Source organism: Python bivittatus, unplaced genomic scaffold, assembly GCF_059951505.1.
Source record: "Python bivittatus isolate LINGU-HERP-01145 unplaced genomic scaffold, Pbiv_v1 ctg000480_np1212, whole genome shotgun sequence".
NCBI classification, from domain to species: Eukaryota; Metazoa; Chordata; class Lepidosauria; order Squamata; family Pythonidae; genus Python; species Python bivittatus.
In genome coordinates, this window is record NW_028277075.1 from 68,099,195 (window position 1) to 68,126,370 (window position 27,176).

A 27,176-nucleotide genomic window follows, 5' to 3' on the forward strand; every position below is an offset into this window, starting at 1 on the left:
CTTTCAGTTACTGTCACATGTTTTTCAGAAATAGATTATAGGCAAATGTGCATGAAAAAACAAAGAATGATTTTCTCTTGCTAATGCTTTGCTTAGAGAAAGAGTATAATGTAAGAACTGCTCGAGATAGGGTGTGAACAAACTGTGCCAGTTAACCACACTGTTTTTCTTTCTACCATTGATCTATACAGCCCAATGTAAACCCCTTAAACTTTGCCAGAGAAGAAGCTTCCAATCTTTCTACCTATCCATTTATTTTCAAGTTGTCTTAGACAAGTAGAATAGCATTCCCCAAACTGTTGAAACACTGGGCTTTTTTTTTTTTAGAATTGAAACTAGCAATGCATTTCATTCTCCATATTTTCCAGATGGCTTGCAATAGGCACCTTATTTGCTAGAGTGACCGATTAATACTGTCCTCTGACTTCCCAACTTTTCTTTTACTCAGTCAGGGGTACAGTTGTACCGTAAGGCAACAGGAATGCCTCCAAGAATTGCACCCTCTCCCGCCATCTGGAGCACAGGACATGCTAACAAGTCCTTAATACCAAGATCATATTAATGTCTATAAAAATGTTTGGGTTTGGGTTGGAAAGTTTGGCGCTGTAGGCTGACTGGATGGGTTGGGTCATACTGGTGTTGCCCATTTTGAATGGAGTATGCCATCATGCCACTATCCAATCTTAATCTGTAATCACTGTCAAAATCCACATGAAGTGTGATCTTGTGTAAAGGAATTTCTCTAGGATCCAATAAACCTCAAACATAATTTGGCTAAGTGGGCTGGTAATAGTCACAAGAAGAAATTCCATTTTTAAGTATGCTAATTGGAGGGGGGGGGAAGAAGCCATTGCATCCTTCTGAAATGAACTTACACACCGATTATATGATTTGTCCCAATTAAATTCTCTCTCCAATACTCTCCCTGGAGCGGGATGTGCATTTGTAGCACTGGCAGCAAGTTCCCATTCTTTGGTACTTTCAGATAAAATAGCAAACAAAAGATTAAGCATGGAACCAAAGTAAGTCTGCTGAAATTAATTTCCTTAGTTGTGTGATGCTGAAATTCCATGAATGGCCCTTAACTTGCTTGTTAATGACAGCTCATATGCATTTATGAAATGAGTGGTCCAGCTTAAAGCTGATATTCCATTTGTTTTGTAGTCTGTAGTGTGTGCTTCTGCCACCCTTAAAAAGCTGGATAGCAATTTTAAAAATAATAAAGCAATCCCTCCCACAACATCCATATGAAAAGACTCTGTGCCCACTTAACTGAACTGTCCCTTGTCTCCCTTTCCTTCATCACTTGTGTTCTCACTTATTTCCATGATCACTTCCATTAATCCCACAAAGTCTCTCTCTGCTAGAGAGATGCCAGAGTCATTGGGCAAAGAGCTGGTGGTCTTTCTCTGCTCCTCGGTGTAATAAATACTTCCTGAGTCACTTGCAGCTCCAGAAACAGTTGGATTATCTTGCTCCATAACTCCAGGAGAAACTTCTGAGCCAGGGCCAACAATAGCATTTCCTTTGCTCAGATGAGATGTCTCAAACCCTGGGGAAGTCAAAGGGGTGAAGGGAAAGAAAGTAGTAGGGCCATTGCTATTAGGAGTCTTGATGCTGTGAGCATAAAGGATGCTGGCATGGTCTGGAGCTGTTGTGTTATCTGGAAGTTGCTGGTGGCTTTTCAGATTATTCAAGCTCTTGAAACTGGCTTGCATCTCAGGGCCTGTGCACTCAACAAAGAAGGGAAACTTGGTGCTTACAGAGTCGCCTGAGGACAGAGCTCCTTCTGGACTTCCAAGAGGAGATGTTTCCTTTGACCAACTGCTTATGTTTTTTGTGTCTTCTTTAACTGACATGACTAATGAGTCTGAAACTTGGCTTTTTTCAGCTGGCCACAAAAAAGTCTCTCTTGATCTTGAGCCAAACAAGTGCTCACTTCTGTCCATATCACCAACTTTGCGAGGAGACTGGCTGGTAGTGTTGTCCCTCAGAAAAGTGGAACAAGCAGCAATGCTGGAGAGAGCAGGAGGTTTTTTTCGGTTTTGACGCTGGGATGGCAAGATCATCGGAATTGAGCTGATGGGCGTCTGTGGAGCACTGTAGAATCCAGGCCTCTCATAGAAAGGGCTCGATGTGAAGGCATCAAATTCTCTCAGTTTACTGGCTGCAGTGTCCCATTGATCCTGAGAACTGATGCCTAGTGGGAAGCTGTCTCCCCTTTGCTGATTAATACTTGGAGGGTTCCCAGGCTTGCCCCCATCAATATAAGCATAACAAAGAGAAGGAGGGACATTTTCATTCCTCCGACGGATCAGGCTCATTCTTGGCGACCTGGTAAAGCTGGGGGATTGTACATTCAGGAAGCGGCTTATGTGCCCCAACAGTGGTGTCGAGTGGTTTGCTTCCTCATTCTCTTTGATCTGTTCCAGGGGTTGGAATTCCATCTCTTCCTTCTGCATGCTGGAGAAAGGAAAGAGTAGAATGCAGTGAAGGATTGGAGAAGAGAACTGAAATCAAAGGTGTGCAGTGGAGACTTTGGGGGGAGGGTGCAGCTGGGGTACCACACCTGATATGACCAGACAAATCAATTCTTTTCATTCAAGGCAGTGGAGGTGACAAGTGCAAAATAAATTCCAAGAGTCATTTCAATACTTGGGATTTCCCCGTGCACTTCTGTTTACTGAACCATTGATCCATGATCAAATTACAATGGAGGAAGGAAAATGATACTGACAAAAGATACACAAGGAAGGGGAAGGAATGTTACATGAACATTCTGCTCCCAACCCTCTTAAAATCCTTCAAAGACCATGGCAACTCTCAGCAGCACCATCTCCAGGTTCAGCAGTCCTCCTGTTCCTGAGCACTGGCTGTGTCACTCAAAGAGCCCCTCTTCCTCAGGGCAGTTGCTGTTGCTTACCCCTCCCCATTATTGTTCCTTGTTGCTTGCCACACTGATAGCCAATGAGCAGAACCAGCTCAATGCAACTCCTCCTTCTTTTCCTCCTCCTCCTCTCTGTCTTCCTCTTGTAGCTAAGGGAGAAGATAGGGGAACAAGTGGGGAGCAATACTCAGGAGAAGGAGGGAGTAGATGAAGCAGGCCCAAGAAGTTCACAGGTGTGCCTAACCATGCCAACTCTGTGTTTGTGGATATGAATATGCCAACATTCATCATTCTTGATTGCCTAAGACATTTTGGCAGAGCAGCAAGATGCTCCCAAATTTATGAGTGTGTTTATGTGTATCACTGTGTATCCCCTACTTTTTTTGTTTTTCCAAAGAAATTCTAAGGGGTTTCCAGTTGTAAAATCCATGCAGTATAAAATTAACTCCATCAAATGCATACAACAATACTACATTTTATAAAATCAATTCAAGATGCATAGCATCAATGGTTGGCCAAATGATTTTGGCACTTTGGCAGAGAAACTCACAAGTGCCTCCCCAACTCCTAAGCAGGAACGACATCATTACTGCTATTCCTACAATGGAATAGTTTAAGAATTTGCTTCCCTTTCATGTTATAGCAAATTAGCTGCTTGAGGGTTCCACCTCAGTCTGCCTAATTATACAGGGCTGATCCTGCTTTGGATAGTTAACTACAGCAAGGTTGTGCATGCTTACAAAAGAAAAAAAACATGAACAATTAAATATCACACCAAGAAAGCTGAAAGCTGTGACATGTGATAATTTCATTCTTCAGGATTTATAGCATTGTCCTTTTAGAGACAATCTTATTTGGCAGTAAACAACTTGATATGCTTGAATAGTGATCTTTGTTTTACAAAGACTCAAGGAGAAAACTGCAGTAGGGCTAAAGGAAACAGTTTGCTTTGGTAACTTGACAAAAGCAGCTTCACAAAACTGGGTTTGAATGAATGAAGTTGTTGTAATGGGTATCATATGAAAAAGCTTCCTATTGTCACAAACTGGTCAAACGAAATAATTCGGGTTGCTAATCTGGTGTGAAATATGGAGGTGTGTCAATCCTATATATACATTCTCTGACTGTAAATTCTAATATAGACAAAATGGTGGCACCCACCCACAAGAGGGAAAAAACATCAGAAGGTTTCAGGGGAATCCCAAGGTTTGCAGCAGACATATACCTTTCAGAGGCACAATATTAATCAGGTCACAGAAAAATAACAAGAGTACAGTTCACTTGTCAGATGAAAAAGTAGATTTATGCCATAATAGATGCATTTATCTTTAAGAATTCAAAACAACAGCATTTTCCCATAGGAAAGATTCTTATAATTAATTTCAAAATTCTCATTCAAATCCATCTAGACCCTTAGTCTGTTTGTAACTTTCCAAAATCAATGTTCTAATCACCCTTTTGCTGTTTATTCCAAAAGAAACTTTTTAAAAAAATCCTTAAACCTGCATTTAAAATTTCTTTTGCTAAGGGTTGAAGGAGACTTACCTGGTGCTCTAAAACTTGCCATTGCAAAGGTTCCTAATAGTTAAAAAGCAGTTAAAAAGCAATTTCTGAAAGTGATGTACTTGTTGTTATGAAGGGGCAAGTCATTTCTTTATATATTTCTTTTCTTTTTCTTTACTATAGTTTTTTTTTCTTTTCTATTTTTCTATTTATTTTTTCCCTTATTTTCTGTACTATTTTTTTTAGTTTGTATTAGTTTGTATCTTTTTATTGTAATGTTTAATAAAATTATTATAAAAAATAGATGCATTCATCTTTAACACTGTTAATGTTTTCAACAGAATATATAGAAAAAGAAATTAGTGGCAAAGAACGATGGGAGGACCCCAGAACAGCCAAATGGCAAATGAGCATGCTTGGTGGGCCTGGAATTATTTCTGGCTACTGGGGTTAGGGAGGCAGAAGAAGCAGTAATATCCAGGCATGGCATGGCTGGCTGGAGCCCTGAACAGATCCAATCCATACTGCAGTGCTATGTGTAAGTCCTCTTGTGACACGAGAAAGGCAAATACATTTATTGTGTCATGATGTTCCACATGTAAGAGCCCACTGCAGGTGTACTTTCTATGGCAGGAAAGGGATCCCTGTGGTTACCTTCTGTAGCTTCACTTGCCTGATATCAAAGGTTGAGCCAAGGAAAGATGTCCGCTTATATTCTGCTGTTGCTGCAGTATAAGGTGGCTGGGGGTCTGATTCATTCCAATATGGATCCTTCTGCAAGGTTGGCAAGTCCTGGTGCATTTCATCCACAGCCATAAGGGAGACCTGCCAAGATATGGCACACTATTTCAGCCACAGTAGGTGAATGTTCTTTATTTCTCCAGTTCTGAGAAAGCACCCATTTCTAATAATTTGGGGACTGCTGCAATCTAAGAAAGAATTATGGACATGCTTTCTGCCATTTAGTATCTGGACAGCCTATGATAATGGAGTTCTGCACTAAGATAAGAATGAATTATGACTTGATAAGTCCTTAAGTCCCAAGCTGGCAACAAAACTAGGAGGTTTGTAAAACCTCCAAAGTTCAGTTCACGGCTAGATGTGTCACAAGCTGTGCAGCCTTTTCTAAGTGGTAAGACTGGTGGAATTAGTCCTTTTGGATGCAGAAAAAAGTCATATGACCTCATGAATGACAAAAGAATGAGCAACAGGCAAGAAAGCATGAGCGAAAGCTCAGTCAGAGCTCTGTATGGGAGATCTTGGGTTTAAACTTCAAGTTTTCAGAAATCATCCACCTGCAGAAAGCTAGTAAAAGAATGTATGTTGAAAATATGAAATTACTCTAGAAGCATACAGGTTTTCATGACAGGGTAACACCACACCTGACAAGGTGCTCAACAGGGAGGATATTATATAAAATTTTTCAAAGCCATATTTCCTTTGAATATTAGACAGCTATAGAACTGCTGAGAGGGAATATAAATTAAGTTCTTATATATGCTATAATTTCTTCATCTAAAGCTGTATATCATGAACTATTGAGAATTCTTCTTGAGACATCTCAGAGGGACATATTCTAAGTCCTTAAGTTCACCTGCAGATTCCTATCAATAAGCCAATTGGTTTCAAAGTCATCATCATCCTCTCCAAATGGATTGATGAGCTGTTCTGCTACCTGTGAAATTGGAACAAGGAAAAGATCAGAAAAATGTAACTTCAGTGGTGGTCCAGCAAAATATATTGCACTCTTATATTTAAGGTTACATTCCCTGTTAGCGGAATAAGGAGTAAAATTAGTAGAATAGGGTAATCTAGGACTATAGAGAAGGAAGCTACAATACAGTTTATTTGTATTTATTAGAGAAAGACCTTGCAGATTTCCCAACTTCATCAACTTTTTATCAGTTTCATTTCTGAGTTTAGAAACTGCCTGGAAAAAACACTGCTGGAGCTAAGGAATGTTGGGGTAAAAGAGGAGTAGATGGAGAGGCTACATCCCAGGCCCTTTTAAAACTTTAAATCATCCTCCCTCCACCATCTACTTCATAGCATATAAAAAGGCATGTCTGTATTTAATAATGCCACCATTACATGCTATTTGAATCTCATTGGAATTTTGAGTTGGTCCTACCTAATGCATAACATAGTTTTGGCACTTTAGATGCAAGAACCAGCTCCAGATTATGATCCTAGCAAACAGAAGTTCCTTGGGGGTGGACAACCCTGTTTTGAACTGACCTTTAGCCAGCCAGCATAGAAGAAAAACTGCAAGAAGGTGAAAATGGGCACATAGAAGTCCATTTCATGGCCAGGGTACCTCTTGGCTGGATCCAGGAACTGACGGCCAATTAAACATGCAAGGAAGAAGCTGTAAACAGCTACTGTGACAACCTTGGAGAAAGAAACATTGTTAGGATCTCTTGAAACACCTTGGTTTACTAGGGGTAGGTTTGTCCTGAGGAGCAGTACTGAACTACAACTCATTCCAATGCATGCTTCTATAGGGGCAGAAATACCATTATCTACACTGAAGTCACCAGTTCAAGAGGTTAAATTTAATGTCTTCAACGAGCACAATTTGTCACATCACATCTCTTTCACTGTTTGTGTTTTTGCTAATGTCATATCACTTATGAGCCACAGATTTCTAAGCATCTGCTGCAAGCCACATCACAATGCCCTCTCTTTTGCTTATTTAGACAATGCTGATACAACTCAATTACTGTATAACCTTTTCTCTATAGAAGCTTTGCCTACTTTCTCCAATATCTGAGTGCATATTTCATTCCATTTACAACCTTAAATTTATATCCTCCTACACTTGCCTGGTTCACTCCCTTCCCTGATGGGGAAATAAAGATCTTTCTTGGTACAGCTAGGATTAATAAAGTACTAAAAGAAAACAGAGTTACTCTCAGGAGGAAGAAAATTATTTGGAAAGCTATGAAGATTTTGAAGAGCTACATCCCATTTTTGTATTTGTTTTCTGCTTAATCCAGACTTTGAATTTAACTACAGTTTATACACTGTTCTTTCTATATTTTTGCATCCAGGTTTGGACATTCCTACGATTACCACTGCTAATATTCCATATAAATTCTACATCATTGACAGCCTGGAATCAGAATTTTGTTCCTGCCATTGCTTAAATTTCTATAACACAAAGATAAATTTGAACCTCTGCTAGAATCTATTTGTGCAAGACTACTAAATTGATCTCTCTTAATAATTCTTTTGTTAGCAACTTACACTTAAACAGAAACATCAAATGCCATCCTGCAATAAGAGATTTATTCATAGACCACTAGAAATAAACCCATTATTTGGAGCTTGTGCTAGTGTACTGTGGCAAAACTTATTATTGTTCTATATTACACTGACAGACTTGTTACCTTGTTGCACAGTTACCTGTTTCTTTAAGCAGGTAATTTAAAGCAGCAGTTTCTGCTCTTTTGCTCTTTACTCCACCTGCTCGAGCAAACGGGATTCCAAATGCACAACACAGCCAGTGAGAAAAAGAGATGTCAACAAAAGAGTGGAGGTGAAATGGACAGAGGAAGCAAGTGCTGCCTTATCTTCAACGGAACAGTGAATGTAAAGGCACCTGGAGAATATGCAAGACAAGCTGCCTTTCATCCACTCTACTCAATTCTGTTTCTAGCAACAAAGACTCTCCACCAGTGATACGGCTTCCATAAACACTGTGACTTTCAACACCAAACAAATTCTCATGGACATCAGGTCTTGGTTTCATCTGCTTTGGGTTCTGATTTGCAGGAAACTTAGCTTGGCTGACTATGAATTTCCCATTAACCTTATTGGTACACAAGGAGCGGGTTCTACTTCCACTGCACAGCAGAATCTAACAAAGTTCATTATCTAAACAGTCGGCTGTGGTTTGGGTGGAGGTGAACAACTAATCTGCCTGGTGCCTGAAGTCGATAACAGTGTTCTCTGCATTCAGGTTGCTATCACTGAAGGCCACTGGATGGTTTGCCAATAGCTGAGAAACTGCTGTTAAGACTCCAGAGGAAGCATGACTGTTGGAAAGTCATGAAAAGCCACCTGTTTTTCTACAGAAAAAATATATATATAAATAAATAAATAAATGTGCTTTGTATGTGACAATTGGTGCATAGCACACATATAACCATTTTGGCTTAAATACATAGTGGCCATTCCCCACTCATTCTTAACTGTGGCACATACATGCTCTAGCAATATATTTTTTCTGCCAGATCCCGCTGATGTTGGCTTCATCTCATCCCCAGCCCATAACTGAAGCTGCCTTAAGACATCCTTAGTGTTAAAGTAGTTTTCCTTCTTATTCCAACACCATCCAAGCATATCTCAATCTGTTAGGCTTTATACCCTTTCACTAGGAGGGAAGTCAGCTGAGTGGCAGTGACCAGAAACAGAGGCAAATAAAGGCAATGGGGAACAAGCAGTTTGAATTTGCAATGGATACAAGTAATAATAATGATAAAAGCAAGCAAGAACTGGTGGGGCCACAAAACAAAGTAATAGAAAATGAAGAAGCTAAAGTGCTCTGGGACTTTAGAATTCAAACAGACAAGCACTTGCCACAAAACATCCCAGACTTAACAATTGTTGATAAGAAAGACAAAAAAGTCTAGATTGTGGACATTGCAATACCTGGAGACAGCAGAATAGAAGAGAAAGAAATGGAGAAAATCACAAAATACAAAGACCTGCAAATAGAAATAGAATGACTGTGGCAAAAGAAAGCAAAGATAGTATCAATCAGTAATAGGCACCTTGGGTGCAATCCCAAAACATCTAGAGCACCACTTGAACACCATAAGCATTGACTAAATCTTCATCAGTCAATTGCAAAAGGCAGCTTTACTTGGAACAGCTTACATCCTGCAACGACCTTTAACACCATCAAGCAACAACCTTGGGAAGGATTTGAGAAATGGATAAAAATGCCAAATCCAGTCTAAACATCTGGCTGACTGTGCAACCAACAATAATAATAATGCTGCCTCACTCTCAACAATTCTGGGTGGCTCACAACAATCAAAGAAATTACAATAAAATCAATAAAAGAAAAAGATAAAAGATGGTAAGCGCAGTGAAGCAAGGGATCTCATTCTCCCTTATCAAAGGCCTAGGTGAAGAGACAGGTCTTCAAGGCCCTTCTAAACAATAGCAGGGTGGAGGCCATCTGGATCTTGGGGGGAACCTTGTCCCAGAGGGCAGATGCTACTACAGAGAAGGTATATTTCCAAGGACTCAATAGATGACATTGTTTAATTGAAGGAACCCGGAGTGCACCAACCCTGCCGTATGGTTAGACAGCAGTTCAACTAAGGAGTAAGAACGGCCTAATATGAGGCGCATAAGAGATGTATTTCCTTGACACATAAATGGGATGTAATTCTGGTTGCAGTCAAAGAAAAAAATACAGTTGAAGTCCAATTCTTACCTGTGTGTAGACCAAGGGAATACTGATCCAATCATATCCATAAAGACGTCCACACTGGCTGCGCAACGTGTTCATTTCCTGGTGGAAGGAAGGACAAGTACCATTAGATTTTTTATCCATGTGCCTGATCAGCAGTCTCTGAAAAATGTGTTACCAAGGGGTTTTTATTTAGATCAGGCTGTTTTGGCCCTAGGAGAGAATAAGAGTGAACACAGTCAACAGTTTTTTTCCACAAGAATTTTTTCTTTCCAGTTTAGAATTGGAAAGTTATAGTAAGACCTTGATAACTTCTCTACATTGATCCTCCTGATTCTATATTACCTGTCATTCTATCCATTCTTGATAGTCTATGGCAGAGTTTCTCAACCTCAGCAACTTTAAGATGTGTGGACCTCAACTCCCAGAATTCCCAGGCTGGCGGGGGAATTCTGGTGTTGAAGTCCACATATCTTAAAGTTGCTGAGCTTGAGAAACACTGCTCTATGGCAACCTTTCCCACCACAGTGCTATCAAGATTAATAGTGTTACTTCTTCTACAACCTATAGTCAGCAGGTCCAATGGCTGAAATGATGAATATTGCAATACGATGATAGAGCTGGATAGAGATTTAGATTCAGTGGAGATTCAGAACATGCCCTGAAACCAAATGTGTTTTTTCCCAGGAGTGAAATGCAAGCCCAGTAAAAGATGGAGCTTCTTTAAGGAATCACTGATAATTGCTCTGTGAGTGCCCCCAAATAGTCCAAATTACCTTTTCTCTCCCGAATCTAAACTGCTATACAGCCTTACCTGACAACATTAGGAGGCCTCTAATGTTATTAGACAGGAGAAAGCTGAACTATAACAACTGTTTTGCTGGTGCTTTTCCCCTGATAGAAGCTAAAAATGGTCAGTGAATGAACTCAAAGCATGACACACCCGGTATATATATAACTCACATTCAAGATGCCTTGGAGGAGCACACTGTCACGGATTCGTCCATCATTACGTGCCTTCACTGCCAAGTTTGAGAACCACACACATGGGATCCAAAACTTGTTATGGGCTGAATTTAAACTCTCAAACTTCTTGTGCTCTTCTGGTGTCATCAGGCCTACATAGATGGAAAGGAAGAGGTGATAGAAAGGATAGTTAAGGGATTCTGCTGTTTGTAGACTTAGCTAGTTTCTATTTTGAAGAATGAATGTATCAGTAAGCTTTGAAACCATTTTGTGTTTGAGTTCCATGACTGAAATTCCTGAATGTGTAAAGACATATTCTAGGAGGAAAACTTTGGAAGAAGCAATTTGTTTATTCCTGGAAAGTGGGAATCTAATCTGAAGAAGGACTAGTAAAACATCTCTTTATAACTTAAACAGAAAGAGATTTTATTGTAGGAAATACATGGAGGTCAGGCTAAAGCCTAACTCCAAGTTAAGAATATCCTTTCAAGTGAGAATCAAGAGAGCAACTATGCTTGAAAAATAAAGGCAGGAAGAAGTTAGAAAGCTCATGGGCAAAGTACAGTAAGAGCTAAAGAAAGAACACCGAGGAAATTCTTAATTCTTTATTTATACCCTACTGTACCTAGTGGTTGGTAGGTTGTGAGCTGCTGAAAGTCAATACAACTGAAGTCACACTCGCAGTATCCCTTCTCCTAGGCTCTAGACTCATGCATTACTCTACCACTCCCATCATCTCTCAAAGTGATCTGAGTCAACCTCTGAACAAAAGCTTAGTGAATCCATCTGCCATCATCTCTGCCAATGGGCAGTATTTCAGTTCCACAAGTCCCCTTTCTTGTGTATCTCACATATGTGTCTCTTTGTTTTGTCCTGGATTTATCTGTGTTCATCTGGGAGAGTGAATACATTCCTGATTGTGTTCAGACAATACTGTTCGCTTTGGTTACTCTACTCCATAAATAGTTTATGTAGCCATACAGTTTCTTAGCACACTTGTGCTGCTTGATGTGTATTCTACTTTTGTGGATGACAGAGCATCAACTGACTCTTTCAGCTTGGCCAGCTGATTGGCCCACTTCCACTGAGGAACAGCTATCCAGTTGTAAACTTACAGCCTGTTCTGTCTTTTGTTCTGTTTGCATCTAGGTAGTCTACTACAAGAGTTGACTGAGCTAGTAAACTGAGTACTAGGTATGCTGTACCTTTGGGTACCTGCCCACCCTCTTGCTGTTAAAGTTATAAAGAGCTAATTCATTAGAACCTTGCTCAGATCAGATTCTCATTCTCCAGGAAGATACGGATCACTTCCTCAGAAGCAGAAGCAGAACTTCAATCCTGGAAATGAAACAAGGTACGCAGGAAGGATGAGTTTAGGATATGTATAATAAGCCCGGTGTTTTCAAGTATGTGGAAAAGAAAGCACAGGAAAACTGACCTAGCACAAAGAAAGAATGTGTATTTCTGTATATCCTGTACACTGCATTCCAAGTAGAGTAGAATCCTGCTACTTCATAAAATATGTAAAATCAGACAATTTTGCATATATTTACTACATTTTGCATAATTTCTATGGGCTAGGAAGATAGAAGTTGTGCACATTCCAGAAATGCTACTTCCTTCCTTTTCTTGACATTGCCTGTTTCAACTTAGTTTACCTAGTTTTGCTACTGTAATGATAAGATACTTGGTTTTTTATTTCAATGGAAAGCTGAGTTTCTCAGAGTACAGAATTCTCTATCTTCTACTGATTTCTGCTCTTGTAACAAGTTGTTCACAGTTTGATCCTTAATGTGTATGAAACATGGAATGCCGACAATTCGTGTTTGAATTGTTTAGCCAAACTCTGACCTTTCCTTTTGAAAAAGGTTTCTGATTTCTTTCTACATCATTCTCAGGGTGTTTTAGGGTATCTTTGAAACTTCTAATGGTAAGTTTTTATGCTGATTTTATTGTTGTAAGGTAATGAGACTGGGTAATTTGTTTTTTCTTTACTCATCTCTCCATCGACCATAGTTATCCATATTTCCTGATCTTAAAAAAGTCTCACGGGAGGAGTTTTCTAATGATAACTTCCCTTGGGATGTAACTGAAGCTATCAATCTGCTAGAGAGGTGATAAACAGTGAAAAACAGAACATTCGCACACATCCCTTGTCCCTCTTTTAAGCACAAAATCTTCACTCTATGATAATTTCACTGAATTTTTCCTTCAACAATTTTTTTTAAAGTATTTTTTGCAATCTAAAATCAAAATAAACTTTCAACAGAACCCTACTGGATTAGCTCTGTAATCTAATTGCACAGATTGAATCACTTAGGCTGATTCATTCTATTAAGCCACAATGGGATGTGCTTGTTTGGCTTAACGAGATATTTGAATCCAGCTATTGTGGCTTGTAAATTAATGGTTTATGGCATATATGAACCAGATCACTGTAACTTGTTCAACAAGCTCTGGTTAAAACAAATAGCTAAGTTCTGTCAGCCTTGTGAGGTAGTCCAGACAGGAAGCACTCCCAGATGAACTAATTCTACTTTATTGTAAGGTTACATTAACTGAATCTTGCAAGTTTGAAAGTACTTCTCTCCCCTCTCACCTTTACAACCCAAGAAACTAGGGAGGGTCCCTTCTGAGACATTTGCTACACCCACATTCCTACTTCAGGCTCCAACTGTTCCCCTGCCTGTGGGTCTTCCCTCTGTCTCGCAAGGTCATTCTCACATACTATTACAAGTTCAGAACTTGTTCTAAGCCATATGATTTGCTGAATAAACTACAATAGTTGCATTCACACCTTTCACTAAGCCACAACAAAATCCACATTGTGGTTTAGCACAAAGTGTGGATCCACACACAGAAATTTATGATCTATGACCACAGGGTTTGGAGATAAATGGGACTCCCACTCCTGCTTGATCTCTGATGCTACACTCCCACTGAGTCGAAGAAAAAAACCCTGAACTTCCAATTGCCTCAGTTATCCCTGTGCAACTGGACTTCATGAACCGAATTTCAGAGGAAAAAAACTTGAACAGTCTTTTCATTTAAAAAAAACAAACATGTTGTATATTTCTTTTTGCACTAAAACTGAGTTCCTGGTGCCTTAGTGACAAATAATATCGTCAGATTTCAACTGTCTCTTTTGTTAGTTGCTCTTTCATATTTGTCACACTGTTGGGCTCTGTTGAAAAAATAGTTATTTTTAAAAATAAAAGTTTCCAAGCCAAATGGGGGCAGGGAATCACAGCAAAGGGAAATAAAAGGCAGAAATAGAACGAAAAATGGCCACTAGATAGTGCCCCAGTACTAGAAATTGTATTGGAGAAAGACACACACAGAGAATTAATTTCTCTTTTGCTTGTTAATCTGATGCTCATGTATCCATCTTTATAGTATTGGGGCTGTGCTGATGCTTCACTTCATTGAACTTCATGAGACCAGGAAGTCCAATTAAATTCCACTTCTGATAGTGAAGCAGAGTTGCAGATTTGTTTCCTCACTCCTAAAGTGTTTGTGAAGCTAAGCAGCCAACTGGAGAGGCACCAGCTTTATGGATCTATGGTGGAAATGGAGCAAACTATGATTTGCAGAATCACAGAGCCCACCCCCTCCCAGCCATATCAGGTATAGTTCAAATCACAACCCTTGAACTGAATTCACAGCGTATGATTTTCCATGCCCTCCGTCTGCACAAATGATCACTTCTGGTGGGGGAGAAGAACATTTTTCAGTATATCATGAGTTGGATTCTGAAAGGGATTTTTTTCCATTGGACACTGCAGAGCTGCAGTTGAATAGTTTTACATAAGAATTATATAGTTGGAAGGAGGCATTTAGGCCATCAAGTCCAACTACTGTTCTTATTCAAAATTAGCTATACTGTAGAGCAGTGTTTCTCAACTTTGGCAACTGTAAGATATGTGGACTTCAACTCCCAAAATTTTGGGAGTTGAAGTCTACATATCTTAAAGTTGCTAAGGTTGAGAAACACTGCTACAGAGAGTTCAGCTAGATTTATCCCTTAGAATATAAATATGGGGCTCCAGTGGTAGCATTTCTTAAACTGTTCTGTTAATAACATTTCTATGCAGCTCTTCAGTGTAAATATTTATAGGCAGCCTTAGAACAATAAAAATGTATAGGAACAGAATAAGGAAAACTGTAAACTTTAGAACAACAAAGCCGACAGAAATAAAACATTGCAACCAAAATTAAAAATCCTATCTCATACCCACCCAAGCTGATTGTTGGAAGGCACGGGACGGCTTGCTGATGCCACTTCACTGGCTCTGCTGGTAAAGTTACTGCTGCCCCCATTACATCGACCCGTCCCACCCAGTCCGGCAGAGAAGGCATGTTGCGGATCCCGTCAGCGAGAGAATGTCGACTGGCGGGTCCTAGGAGGAGAGCCTTCTCTGCCGTTGCTCCTGCCCTATGGAATACTCTCCCCCCAGAAGTGAGGTGGGCCCCTACCCTCCCAGTTTTTCAGAGGGAATTGAAGACTTGGCTCTGCCAACTTGCGTGGGGTGAGGAAAGTTACAATCAACCCTGGGGATGGCTGGCGCCTTGATGATGCTCTGTGAGTTTATTAACATCTAATTAACATCTGCCTCTTGGAAGTATTATAAAGGAAGTTTGTTTTTAGTATATTTTAATTAACTAATTAATATTTATCTATTTTAATTAATGTTTTATTCTATTTTTACTATAAAGCGCCCAGAGTCACTCCACAGTGAAATGGGCGGTGACTAAATTTGAAATATAAATAAATAAATAATAAAGTAGAGACCGCCAGTAAGGGAGTGGGTCTGTTATCACAGAAAGTTGCTGCTGATTTATTTATTTATTTATTTGTCATATTTATATAGTTGCCCATCTCACATAAAAGTGACTCTGGGCAGCATACAATAATTAAAAAGATTAAATACATAAAAACAATTACAAGTAAAAATACTATAAAAGCACACAAAACAGGAGGGGATGATATTAATAAGGGAGCCACTGCAAAATCTCCCTGGTCCCCTGGGACTCCCAGGCCTGATCACATAGCCAGATCTTGAGGACTTGGGGAATGTTGAGCGGGATGGAGCTAATCTCACTTGTTGGGGGAGAAGATTCCACAAGGTGGGCATCACGGCAGAGAAGGCCTGCCTCCTGGAACATGCCAAAATGCTCCCCATGGTGATTGCAGAAATTCCTGACATGAAATGTTCTCTTGGTGGGAAAAAACTGCCTTTGGATCCCCCAGACTGGCCTCCATGAGCTCCATCAGGTACACCAGCCTTTGAGCTGATACAGCTAATTCCTTGGTCAATGCATGGCTCTGCCCCTTAAACAACCTCTCCAAACACCCTCCAACTTTCACACTTGCTGGTAGATCTAAGGATGAAGCAATGCATCAACCTGGTTACTTCTTACTGGATTACAGGATTCCTTGTTAAATCTAGGATTTGATTTCAGAGCTGAATGGATCTTACACTAATTACTTTTATTGTTTTTTTAAGTAGAAATGTAGGACAGAAATAGTCAAGCCTGTAAATAGAAGATCATGGAGACAAGACAGTTCATACCAAATAACTAAACAACCTAGAGGAGGCTGAAAGGGCTGGAGTCTTAATGGCCTGGGCAAGTTGCTTGGAGTAATCCTTTTTAAAAGAATACCTTTACACAACTGGTGATCATCAAAGTCTGCATAGGCCTCCTAGTTTGATTGAGTATATTGCTCAGTACAGCAATAAGATTAATAGATATCCATAGGATTATCTATGTGGGTTATGTGGCCAGAATGTTGGTCTTGACAAAGGAATATTAAGTACCTGAATTTTTAAGTGATTGTGGATGCTGACTGTTATAAACCTCATAAGGGTTCAGTAATATTCTCCCAAAGGAAATCAAACCCAGTTACTTATGATCTGCACTCTGAGATTCACTATAAACAACAGTTGCAACTGTTCCAAGTGATTGAGCCCTCCAACTTCATAGATTGAATGTGAGATTGAGAGGCAGTGTTAAGAAGGGAGTATCAGGCAAGGACCATTTCAGATTGTCACAGTCCTACAGCTTATTCAGTGGACTTATTCAGCAAGCATTATCTTTATTTCTAAGCTGCTTTGTAGGATAAAATAGGTAAAGAGAGAAAACTATATATGATGCTATGGATCCTTTGGAGAAAAGGCAAGTAAGATGCAAGTGTAATCATTAAACGCTACTTATTTACTCTCACTGTCTGCATCTTGGTAAGCCATTTTTCCCTTCCTTTGTGTTCCCCAGATGTATTGGAATATAACTTCCTTCATCCCCTGTTAGACAGGTCTGGTAACAGTTACAGTCTACCACATCTGAAGGACATGCAGTTGGAGACAGCTGCAGTCAACTTTGGAGTTCCCAGAAGCATCATTAGGGGATGCGCCAACTTCCATTGCATTTTATCCTAGCTAGTTAGCCACCACTGAGCTGTCTTGGCAATGCCTACCTGCTGTCACAACATGTTCCATGCTGGGAAATCGCTTGAAGACTGCAGTGCTGACTGAGCGCAAGATCAGCACACTCAGTAGATTGATGTAGCGCATCAGCGTGCGCCGCAGAAGACGCCCATACTCATCCTTCCCATCCACACCACTTGAAACCAGATTCATAATGCGGTCAGGCCATGGGATGCTCTCGTACTGTCCCCACCAGCGAGACACTACTAAGGTTACATAAAAGCCTAGAAAGAAAAGAGGACAGTGAGGCACAACTCAAGGTCAATCAGTTATCTGTGAACAGAATCCAACTTTTTATATTTAATTGTCCAAGAATACATGTGCTCTTCTAACAAATTTCAGGCTTTGATGAAAGCCCCAACTTGGTTTTCAGAATATGTAATAATAATCAAAATTATTACCACAAAGATTTTGTGCTGGGAGAAATAGCTGCCTGAATGGTAGAATGGTGTCACTAATGTTTTGATTAAGCTCTTGCTGAGAAGCATTGCACATTTTTCAACATTTTGATCACTTGGAGATAAAAATATTGGTCAAAAATAAAGAAGCACTGCAAAATTGTCTTGCAGTAACATTCTGCAATAGGAGAAAGGTTTGTAAATCATTATACATGCTATAAATTAAAAATAACAATAATACTTAGTATTATTTATTTATTAAACCAATTTATATAGCTGCTCATCTCACCACAGGTGACTCTGGGTGGTGTACAACAAAGCTACAAACAGTCAATAAATACATTAAAAATATAATTCATCATTCATCATCTTCCCCCAGCCTCCCTAGTTCTTGTGATCTTTTTAAAAGGAGCAATAAAAACCGGGGGGCTACACTAAGTAGGAAGCAAAAAAAAAAAAATCTGAAAAAAGAAAACAGTAACCTGCTTCCATAATGTTACCAATAAAAAAAAATAAGGGATCTGTTCCTGAAGTCAGCAGGAGTTGAACTCAACACAAATGAGACTTTATCTTTTAATCTCTATTTTGCCTCTGGTGAGAATGAAATGAGTTAAACCCACTGGAGAGAATGGATTATAAATAAAATTAGAGGCAGCCAGTTCAGGTGGACTTTGGTTTAATGGTTTTCATTAAACACTAATTAATTAATACTTATTTCATTTTTAAAAGATCACATAAAGGACTAGAAACACCATTTGGATTTTCTGTCCTAAGCACTAAGGTTTGAGCTAGTGCTTGTTGTAAATGAGTCAATTAACTAACATATAAATAGAGACTTCACCATTCACACCACTTGTCTCACATTTCTGCAACCTTACCTAATACAAAAGACACCGGTATCAGTTCAGCATAGCTATTGCAGTAGAGGGCCAGTTTTTCAAACATCAGCCTTTGACTTTCATTCAGAATTAACCTGCAAACATATTGGGATATGTCTCAAAACAACAAAAACATTTCTTAGTGGTGGGCACAAAGAAAATATTAATTGGCATACTAATATAGCCAGAGGTGCATTCCTGTACCTGGTTTGACTATTGTTAGTGCAGTTTTGCAAAATTACAGTTGTTTTTATTTGTTCCACACAGGCTAGATGTCTTAATGCAGTACTTCTGCTGTAAGAAAGTACCAGTTTTTCTTGACCACTCAAAAGACTGTTCTTTAAACCTGGGAAATATGTAACCTTTACTGCAGATAGCAATTCCTTTATTGTTTATTACGGGAATGTTGGCAATTATGAACCACTATTGGTTAGATCTTTTGTATCAGATCGGAGACCCTGTTTTTATCTTTCATCAACTGGCTATTTTGATTCTCTTCAAAGAAAATTGGTAATTTGTGTGTATATATGCATGTATGGTAACAATGAATTGCAATTTCCATAGTAGACTATAGAGCAGTCTTCTTTCATCTGGGCACTTTCAGTTCCCAGAATGTTCAGCAATGGCCACACTCTGTGGGAATTCTGGGAGCTGAAGTCCACATCTAAAGGGTGCCCAGGGTGGGGAAGCCCTTTACAGAGAGAAATTAGGTTGTGTGAATATTTTTAACTGGTGCTTTTAGGCTCAGATGGTCAGAGAGAGGGGAAAAAAATAAAAAAATAAAATAAGCATTTATCTTTTTTGACATGCTGGGGTAGGGGGAAGAGAAAGAATTTTCAATCTAGAAATTTCAATTTACCATCATTATTTTGCAATTGTATTGTTTCAAGTTCTTAGTCTCTATTACAGTATATTTTGAACACTTTTTATGGAAATGAAAGAGGCTAAAGAAACAGCGGGAAAGCAGAAATAAGGAATGGGAGATGGCATCCTATGAATTGCCCCTCAGAAGGAAAATCTTACTAATGCAATTTATCTGTTGAGAAGTGGGTGGAGAGCAGAAAGGAGAGTGGGAAACAATTTTTGAGAGGCATTGGTTCTCTACACACCTTCAGAAGATACAGAAGTAACAGCCAGATTAAGAGGGACAAAGCTATCCTCCTCCTCTCTTTCACAAGGAAAACTATCCAGGTTTGGGGAACTTTAAATGCTCACCTGTAGATGAGGCTGATGCCAAAGTAAAATGAGACGAAGATTAAGAACTCACAATAGAGGAGCTTGTAGATGCTGCCTTTCCATTGAAGCAGAAGCTGTGAGAAGGTGCCGAGGCGGGCATCAGCCACACGGTATGTATATGTCACTGTCATCACAGGGCCTGCTAGAAACAAACAGTAGCATGGCAAGAATTAGACAAGAGGAAAGATCCATAGAAAGGCCACACCAAAAAAAATAAAAAAATAAAAAATCATGACAAGCTGGAGAATGGAACAAACAGGGTCCATCATGGATAAACATATCTCCAAGGACACGAACTCAAATAGTGGTAAATGCACACTTTGGGCTAAGTCAAGCTCAACTCTTCCTGATATACAGTACATGCATTGTGGAAATCTTATATCCAGCATACCCAGCATGGGCAGCCATAATCTTGGTCTAACTTTATACAGCTCCCGACCTAATTCCAAAAGTCATCTGTAAGTGATTGGGCAAGGGTTCTAGTAAGAGTAAACCAGCAAATTGCTGGACAAGAAGATGAGGGGAAAAGAGAAGGGGGCAGGAGGGGGAAAAGAGAGAGAATAGCTGTATATCTCTCTGATATTGGAAAGTACATTGCAGAAAATGGAAAGAAAATATTGTGATAAAGGCACATAAACAGCATTTTAAAGCAACCACCAGCCAATCTACCCACCAGCTCATGGTGTCTTTATGCTGTTTCAGAGACCCAAAACTGCTCAGAATTGCACAGAGAGAGCACACAAACATGAAAACAGACTGCCAAAAGATTTATTTGCAGACAAGGAAGGAACTTAAGAATAATTCTGAGGACAAGTGTAGTAAAAAAAAAAGGGGGGGGTAACATTATAGAGAGGCTTCTCCATGTAGCTTTCTCCTAAATTGGGGCAAAATTGAAGCATGGAAATCAAAACAAGGCAATGCAGGAAAAGTCATTTATTAGGCAGTACCATAACTCTGGTTTGAATTGCTGCCCAGGAGAGTTTACAGATTTAAAAGGAAGATTAAAGCATGTTGATCCTCCAAAGGGCCTTTTCCACATCGCCCCAAGGAATCAGCAACACTCCTTTGAAGTACTGTTCTTGGCTAATGATGACTGGAAGGGGTGAATCTGTACACACTGCAATGCAGAGTGCAGAAATAAAATAAAGTATGAGATGGGAGAGACTTTCTACATCTCGTGTCCTTGTCCTGCAGAGACACACAAGGGAGGAAGAACTAAGATAGAACAAAATGGAATGCAATCTTTGACATCATTTTTTTCTCCTGATGGTGTAAGTGTCATAATTTTTCATTGAGACAGTTCTCCTGGCTCAGCCGCATCATGCCTGGAGTTGCTCAACATGATGGATTAGATGCTTTTCATAACGTTCTAGTGTTTATATTGTGTTTCTGCCTAAGTTCTGCTGGAGGTATATGATGACCAAAAATGAAAACTGAAATATTGAATATTATATATAAATGGGGAAAAACTGAAGCAAGTAGATGAATTTGTATACCTTGGTAGAATGTTTACTAAAGATCAGAAAATGTGTTTACTTATTAATAACATTTACAGATTGCTTGAATTTGAAAAGACTCTTGGATAGAAAATTGTAAGTGCAAATGCCGATGGAAAAATAGTGGGTAGTATGTGATCTGCTGTTGTGAGGAATACATGTTTGTCAAAAGAAATGAAATGGTTGTTTATGGAAGTGCTTTTGCCCATTGTTATCTGAAAGCAAAAGTGGGGTGTGTCAGGAGAAACATATAAGTGAGTTGAATGCAGTGGGAATGGGGTATGTAAGAAGTGGTAAAACAAGAAGAGATAGTGTCAAAAATGAATGGGTGCTGAATAGAAAGGTGAGTGGTTTGGGCATATATGGAGAAGGAACAAGGATCAAATTTCATATTAAGGAAGAATCAAAGGGTGAAGAGGAAGGAGAAGACTTATTAAGTTGTCAGATGGAGTTGATGAGCTCCTGAAAAAAAGAAGCCCAAAGTTTAAAGAAGAAAAGGCAATGTATGAATCAGTGTATGAGCGTGGTGTAAGGGGGAAGAATGGCCTTGAAGATAAAAAGGTATGGAGAAGTATAATGAATGGCTTTTTAAAAATAATCTTTATTAAAGATGCTCACATAAGTAAAAGAGAAACATGAAATTATATAGAGTGAAATTAAGAAAGAAAGAGATAAAAGATAAAAGAAGAAGTAGAAAAGACAGTGCAGGTAGAAAAAAGGAAAAAGAAAAGATAAAGAAATGACTTCCAATCTTCTTTACAGCAGTTACAAACAAATCTTTCCTCCCTCTTTAAAGTTACAACATGGTTCTCTTCTTCTCATATTCAACCCTTTTTAATCAGCAAATCCATAAATCACCAATTCATTTCTTTTCCCTTTTCAGCAAAAAGTCCATAAAAGGTTTCCAGGAGAAGTATAATGAATGATTTGATGCAAACCAAATTTATTTGTATTTTCTTCTGTTTCTTATCTCATGCTTTAGCCTCTTTGGCTTACTATTTCTTGCTCTTGTTTTGCACTTTGCCTATCACTGCTTACCCTGAAAGGGAATAGTGTAATGGGCATCTGTGTTATAAATAGAAATGCATTGTTAGAACCTTTCAGGTACACAATACTACTCAGCCCTTAAATGTTGGGGGGTTCTCTCCTTATCATATAGCAGGTAGCTTGGCAGGTATCTCTCTCTTTCTCTTGGCAGTATTATTTGGTGGGGAATTAATGTGTACGTTACATCTTTACTGCCTTTCTGTACTTTGAGGAGAATATATCAGTGTTACTTCAGCCAGAGTCACAGCATGCATTGAGTCTATAGGGATCTTAATGTAGGGGTATAAATAATAGAGTAACAATAAAAAAAAATAATGCTTTTCATGCAGACACTGGGAACTTGAGGATCATTTGCAGATATCACTGATTTGTGTACTCGTTTTATTACTTCTTTCGTTTTTTCACTGCATTCAGGTAGATTTGCTACCATGAAACGCACATGCAGAATTCTCATTTTTACCAAACATGGAAAACTTCAAGTCATGTCTGTGTAAATAACGCCCATGAATTTTTGCCAGATCGTATTTCTAGGAACAGAGTAGAGAGCAGATTCAAAAGCTATACTGCCTCCTTATGTAATGCAGCAAAGCTACAGAACATCCTTCAGTTTATTGGATGTTCAGGCTGCTAAGAAGGAGGGATAGTCCACTAGCAGATAGGACATCCTTTAACTGGACCTTGCAGAGCTGGCAAGGAGAGACAAAAGATGCTTCTAGACAAGGTTTTTGTTGTTCAGTTGCCCCATTTCATTCATAGAATTTTATAAGGAGAGAGGCAAGCCTCATCTTCCACTGATAATCCTGCTGTTTCCCCACTACTTTCCCCTCCTTTGGTGTTCCTTGGAACAACAACAACAACAAAAAATCTGTTATGGAAGGAAAGGCTGCATGACCACTTTTTGATAGTAAAAATCCTCCATGGGAAGCACCTTTGATTATCAGTGCACACCTTTTCTGTGGGCCAGTTCTATAGCCCAAGATCTCGTTCTTCCAACACATACACATTGGGACAAAGACAGCTGATGAGGGAATGATTATAATATTTTCTAAAAGTAAAAAGGCAGGCTGCTTGGTTGGTAGATGGATTAATCTTAGGCCACACAGTTCTAGTGATTTCTTTTGCAAGACTCCCCCCTGGCAAATTCCTCATAAATGTAAGGAGTAACCAATTCTATAAATTCTCTCATAAAGGCAGATAATCTAATATATATCTTCAAAAATGAAAGTTTCACTTCAAAAATCAAACAACAAAAATTCATCTTCTTTTAAATTCATTTTCCTTTTTTCTTATAAGGGTGCAGTCTACATTGGCATTCCTAAATACAGCCAGTGTGGTTAAAGACAGATTTTCCTACTGCATGGAATGGTGACAGCAATCTATAAAGCATATTATGCTATATATACACTGATAAGATGTTCTTTTTCCCCAGATTTGGCAATCTGGAACAAAGAGCCATGATCCCAAGCAGAAGCCATTATATTCAAAATGTTTTATAGATCTTAGAGAACACAAGCCAATTGTAGCTTAAAAATGATTATTTAGGTGCAAAAGGCAGCAGCTCCCAAACATTCCAAAATAATCTTTAATTTAATTAATTCAGTGTAAATGTTCAGTAAGAATATTTACATTTTGAAGAACTCTAATAAAAGATTGAAAATGCCAATGATTCATCAAAGAAAACAAAACAACACACTAGATTCTCAGTAGGGTGACCAGGTACCTAAAAATGATCCACTTTATACTTGGCTGCAGGATGGATATGAGTGTGACAGGTACAGCTTTACCAGTGTAAGCAAGAAAAGCTAGACTTACTGAAGCTCCCATCCCTCTTGTGGATCCTGGAAAAATGCAGGATCTGCTCTGTCCTTCCTCTCCTCTGTTCATTTCAAATTATTCATTTTTAAGTCATGCATCTCATAATGATTTGATGAACACAGAGAATTGGTACTCACCTCCACTGTCACAGATACATTTGTCCAAGTAAAAAAGACAGAAACATAAAGCAGGTCCTCCACATACAATAACAACAGAGGAGCTACTTACAATAGGTTCTGTCCCCGTCCCTCAGAGTTGAGAAGATGGGCCTGGTGTGGATTCCAGCAAGGTTCCTTTGCAGCACACTCAGTGCTCCACCTCTTCTCACCTCTATGGCGTGTGGCTGATTGAACCTGACAGTGACCTGGTGCTCTAAGAAGCCTAAAACCCACTTGGGAGCCACAGCTGGTCACTTGATGTCTTAATCCCACTCCCATTACAAAAGGCACTGTGTGGACTTTTGCTGTGCTCTTTCCTAATCTTCTGAGTAAGCCTTGTGTGTTTAGAGAGGCAGCAGCCTGGGAGAGGGGAAACAGGGGGTGGCCCTTCAGCTGTGGCTGTTCCTGCTGGCTGACTCCTGGCACAGCCGTGGCCTCCGCAAGAAGAAAGGCATTTATCACACTAATTCTTTCCTGTTTGGATCTTTCTGAAATGTCATAGTTTTTAAGAAACCCCAGGATTAAGTGGGGCTGGAATTTTCCACAAAGTTTATAAGGGGGTTGTCATATTGGATGGAGCTCAACCCACACAGGCGCAAACTACGTCTTGCTGTGAGCTGGGACATTGCGGCCTCCAAGTTCTTGAACCCAGGTTTGATTTCCAAGTGCGTGTTGATCTTGATGTGCTATCACATCACTTCATCAATTAACATGTTCTACATGCAAGGAGGGCTCTGCCTAATCATAGAACTGTAGCATTGGAAAGGACCCCGAGAAGTTATCTAGTCAAATTCTGCTGTTCCAAGCAGGTTCTGCTGTGTAGATTTAACTCTGACAGTTGTTCATAAACTCTTTCTTCACTACCTTCTGCAAAGAAGAGACTACCATGGCAGGTTGTTCAACTATCAAACCCTTACAGTACTTTTTGGAAGTTTCTTTTAATATTTCCGTACAATTTCCAACCATTTCTTCCTGTTCGGATAGAGGCTATATCTCCTTCATCTTGTGTTTGACAAGGTGACATGGAAGTTCTGTTTGAGGCATAAGTTCTGTGAATGTTTTACAGATGGATGGATCTACACACGTACTGTCACTGTGACTATCAAACTTATAGAACACATGACATGTAGTCCACCGTTCTTGATACTCTTTCCCTTTAAAAATGGTATTCTTTATACTGGCTAAAGAACAGTCATGACTTCTGGGTGCTGCAACATGCAATGCGTTTCAAAGTTGCAGTACTATCAGTTCAGTTGCGGACATAGCACTGACATAAAGAAAAAGGTAATTTTCTATCAATATCTTGAAATTAAGTCATTATAAAATTGATTAGACTGGATTTTCTGATCAGATCAAATTGAGAAATTCATTAGAAATGGCAAAGAGGGGAAGGGGTAATCTGTGCTTCTTCTAAGGGATTACTGGGTAGGAAAAAAGTTTTTTTCCTCCTCTATATCAAGGGCACACAAATTAAGGAGCTATGTTTTGAACCTGTTCATATTTGCCAAAAGAAAATGGAGTGAAAACAAACAAATACAGAAACAACTGGAATATGTAACTCCAAACATGTGGCCTTTCCAACATTTACTTTTCTTACACTTATGTAGTCTGTGTCTGATATTTTCTCAAACCCATGGATGCCACCAAATTTGCTGATGTTCCTTATTTCTCTGTGTTCCCATTCTGGATGCACAGAAATCACCTCCTAGCACCTGAAAGTAGTATGAGGGAGTGCTGATTATATTAGTATTCCATCTCCAAGCTAGGTTTTAATTTAAATATATTAGGCATGAAGATAATGATAATTAAAGACAGTATCCTATGTGTAAGGTAAATTTGGTCTAAACAGAGACCATGGCATTGAATGAACCACCTGGCCATGAGCTGAAGCAGATGAAGGACCAAAACTGTCACAGTGATGATCTATTAGTATTTGCAAAAACAGAGCTCATCCTCTGTCTTTCTGCTTCACTTCAGTCTAACTTTAACATAACTAACCTTTCCTAATGAGCTATCTTTTTGCTATTCATTAGAACTAGACACAGATTATTTGGGAATTCTTAACCAAATTTGTGGACAAAGATGTGATCAGTACACAGATTATAAATATATGGGGTAATTTGTGCTTTTCCACTAGTCTACAAGTAATATATATTGCAGATTTCACTGGAGAATCAACAACTATTAATGCTAGGAGTCACATTTCTGGAAGCTGCCCAATGATATAGAGAGAAAGAGCCGGAGAAAAGGAAGTTGTGATTAGTCCTATTTCAGATTTGAAAGAATGAGCGAGGTGCATTCTGTGTACACAGCTCAGCTCCATCTCGTGGGGGGTTGTGGAGCTGCTTCTGTCAGCAACTTAAAGATGGACTACACACAGGAATTCTCTGTCCTATCCACCTGTGTAAAAAGAAAGGCTGCACCAATCCCATATAAAACATTTGATATGCTTTTTCCTAGATTAGGAAAGGTTACCTCCATTCAGACGTATGCGATATTGAAAGTATGCTTCTAGACAATCAGAAAGATAAAGAAATATTAGAGGCATTTATCTTCCAAAGAGGATGCATGGAAATTTAGAAATTAAAAATACATGCAAATACAATGGGCATCCCCCCCGCCCCGTATTGCCTCATGATAAACTCCTGTAGACCAATTTGGGGGGGGGGGCGTCTGGAGTGAAGACAACTATCAAATACTGGGAATGGAGACAGGAAGAAATAGTTTGAAGAATGTATTTGTCCAAATTTGGCAACCTTAATCTTAGCTGAATTTCTTCAGTTCAGATTGGGTTGTTTTTAAATCTTTTCCTATATGTTTGCAACTTTCCCCTTTACTGTTGATATGTCACTTTGTGTGGACAACTGTCTGAAAAGCAG

General features: G+C 39.2%; 1 protein-coding gene across 1 annotated transcript; it reads right to left on the reverse strand.

Moving 5' to 3' along the window:
* Positions 1-306: 306 nt before the first annotated feature.
* On the reverse strand, positions 307-19,917 carry LOC103051256 (bestrophin-1). Its single transcript, XM_007426544.3, has 9 exons — positions 19,761-19,917; positions 18,546-18,640; positions 17,260-17,493; positions 10,782-10,936; positions 9,843-9,920; positions 6,629-6,781; positions 5,985-6,065; positions 5,064-5,215; positions 307-2,463 (listed from the first exon to the last, which is right to left on the reverse strand). Exons 1-9 carry the CDS (start codon positions 19,910-19,912, stop codon positions 1,269-1,271), a joined length of 2,295 nt encoding a protein of 764 aa, XP_007426606.1. The 5' UTR covers positions 19,913-19,917; the 3' UTR covers positions 307-1,268.
* Between the last annotated feature and the right edge of the window lie 7,259 nt (positions 19,918-27,176).

Bases quoted from the DNA above. Each gene is read 5' to 3' on its own strand.
- LOC103051256 (XM_007426544.3), bottom strand. From the start codon at position 19,912: ATGACAGTGACATATACATACCGTGTGGCTGATGCCCGCCTCGGCACC. The intron at 17,494-18,545 runs GTAAGGTTGCAG...TTTTCTTTCTAG, and splicing joins ACCGGTGTCTTTTGTATTAG to GCTTTTATGTAACCTTAGTA. The intron at 10,937-17,259 runs GTAGGCATTGCC...CCATCTATGTAG, and splicing joins GGAACATGTTGTGACAGCAG to GCCTGATGACACCAGAAGAG.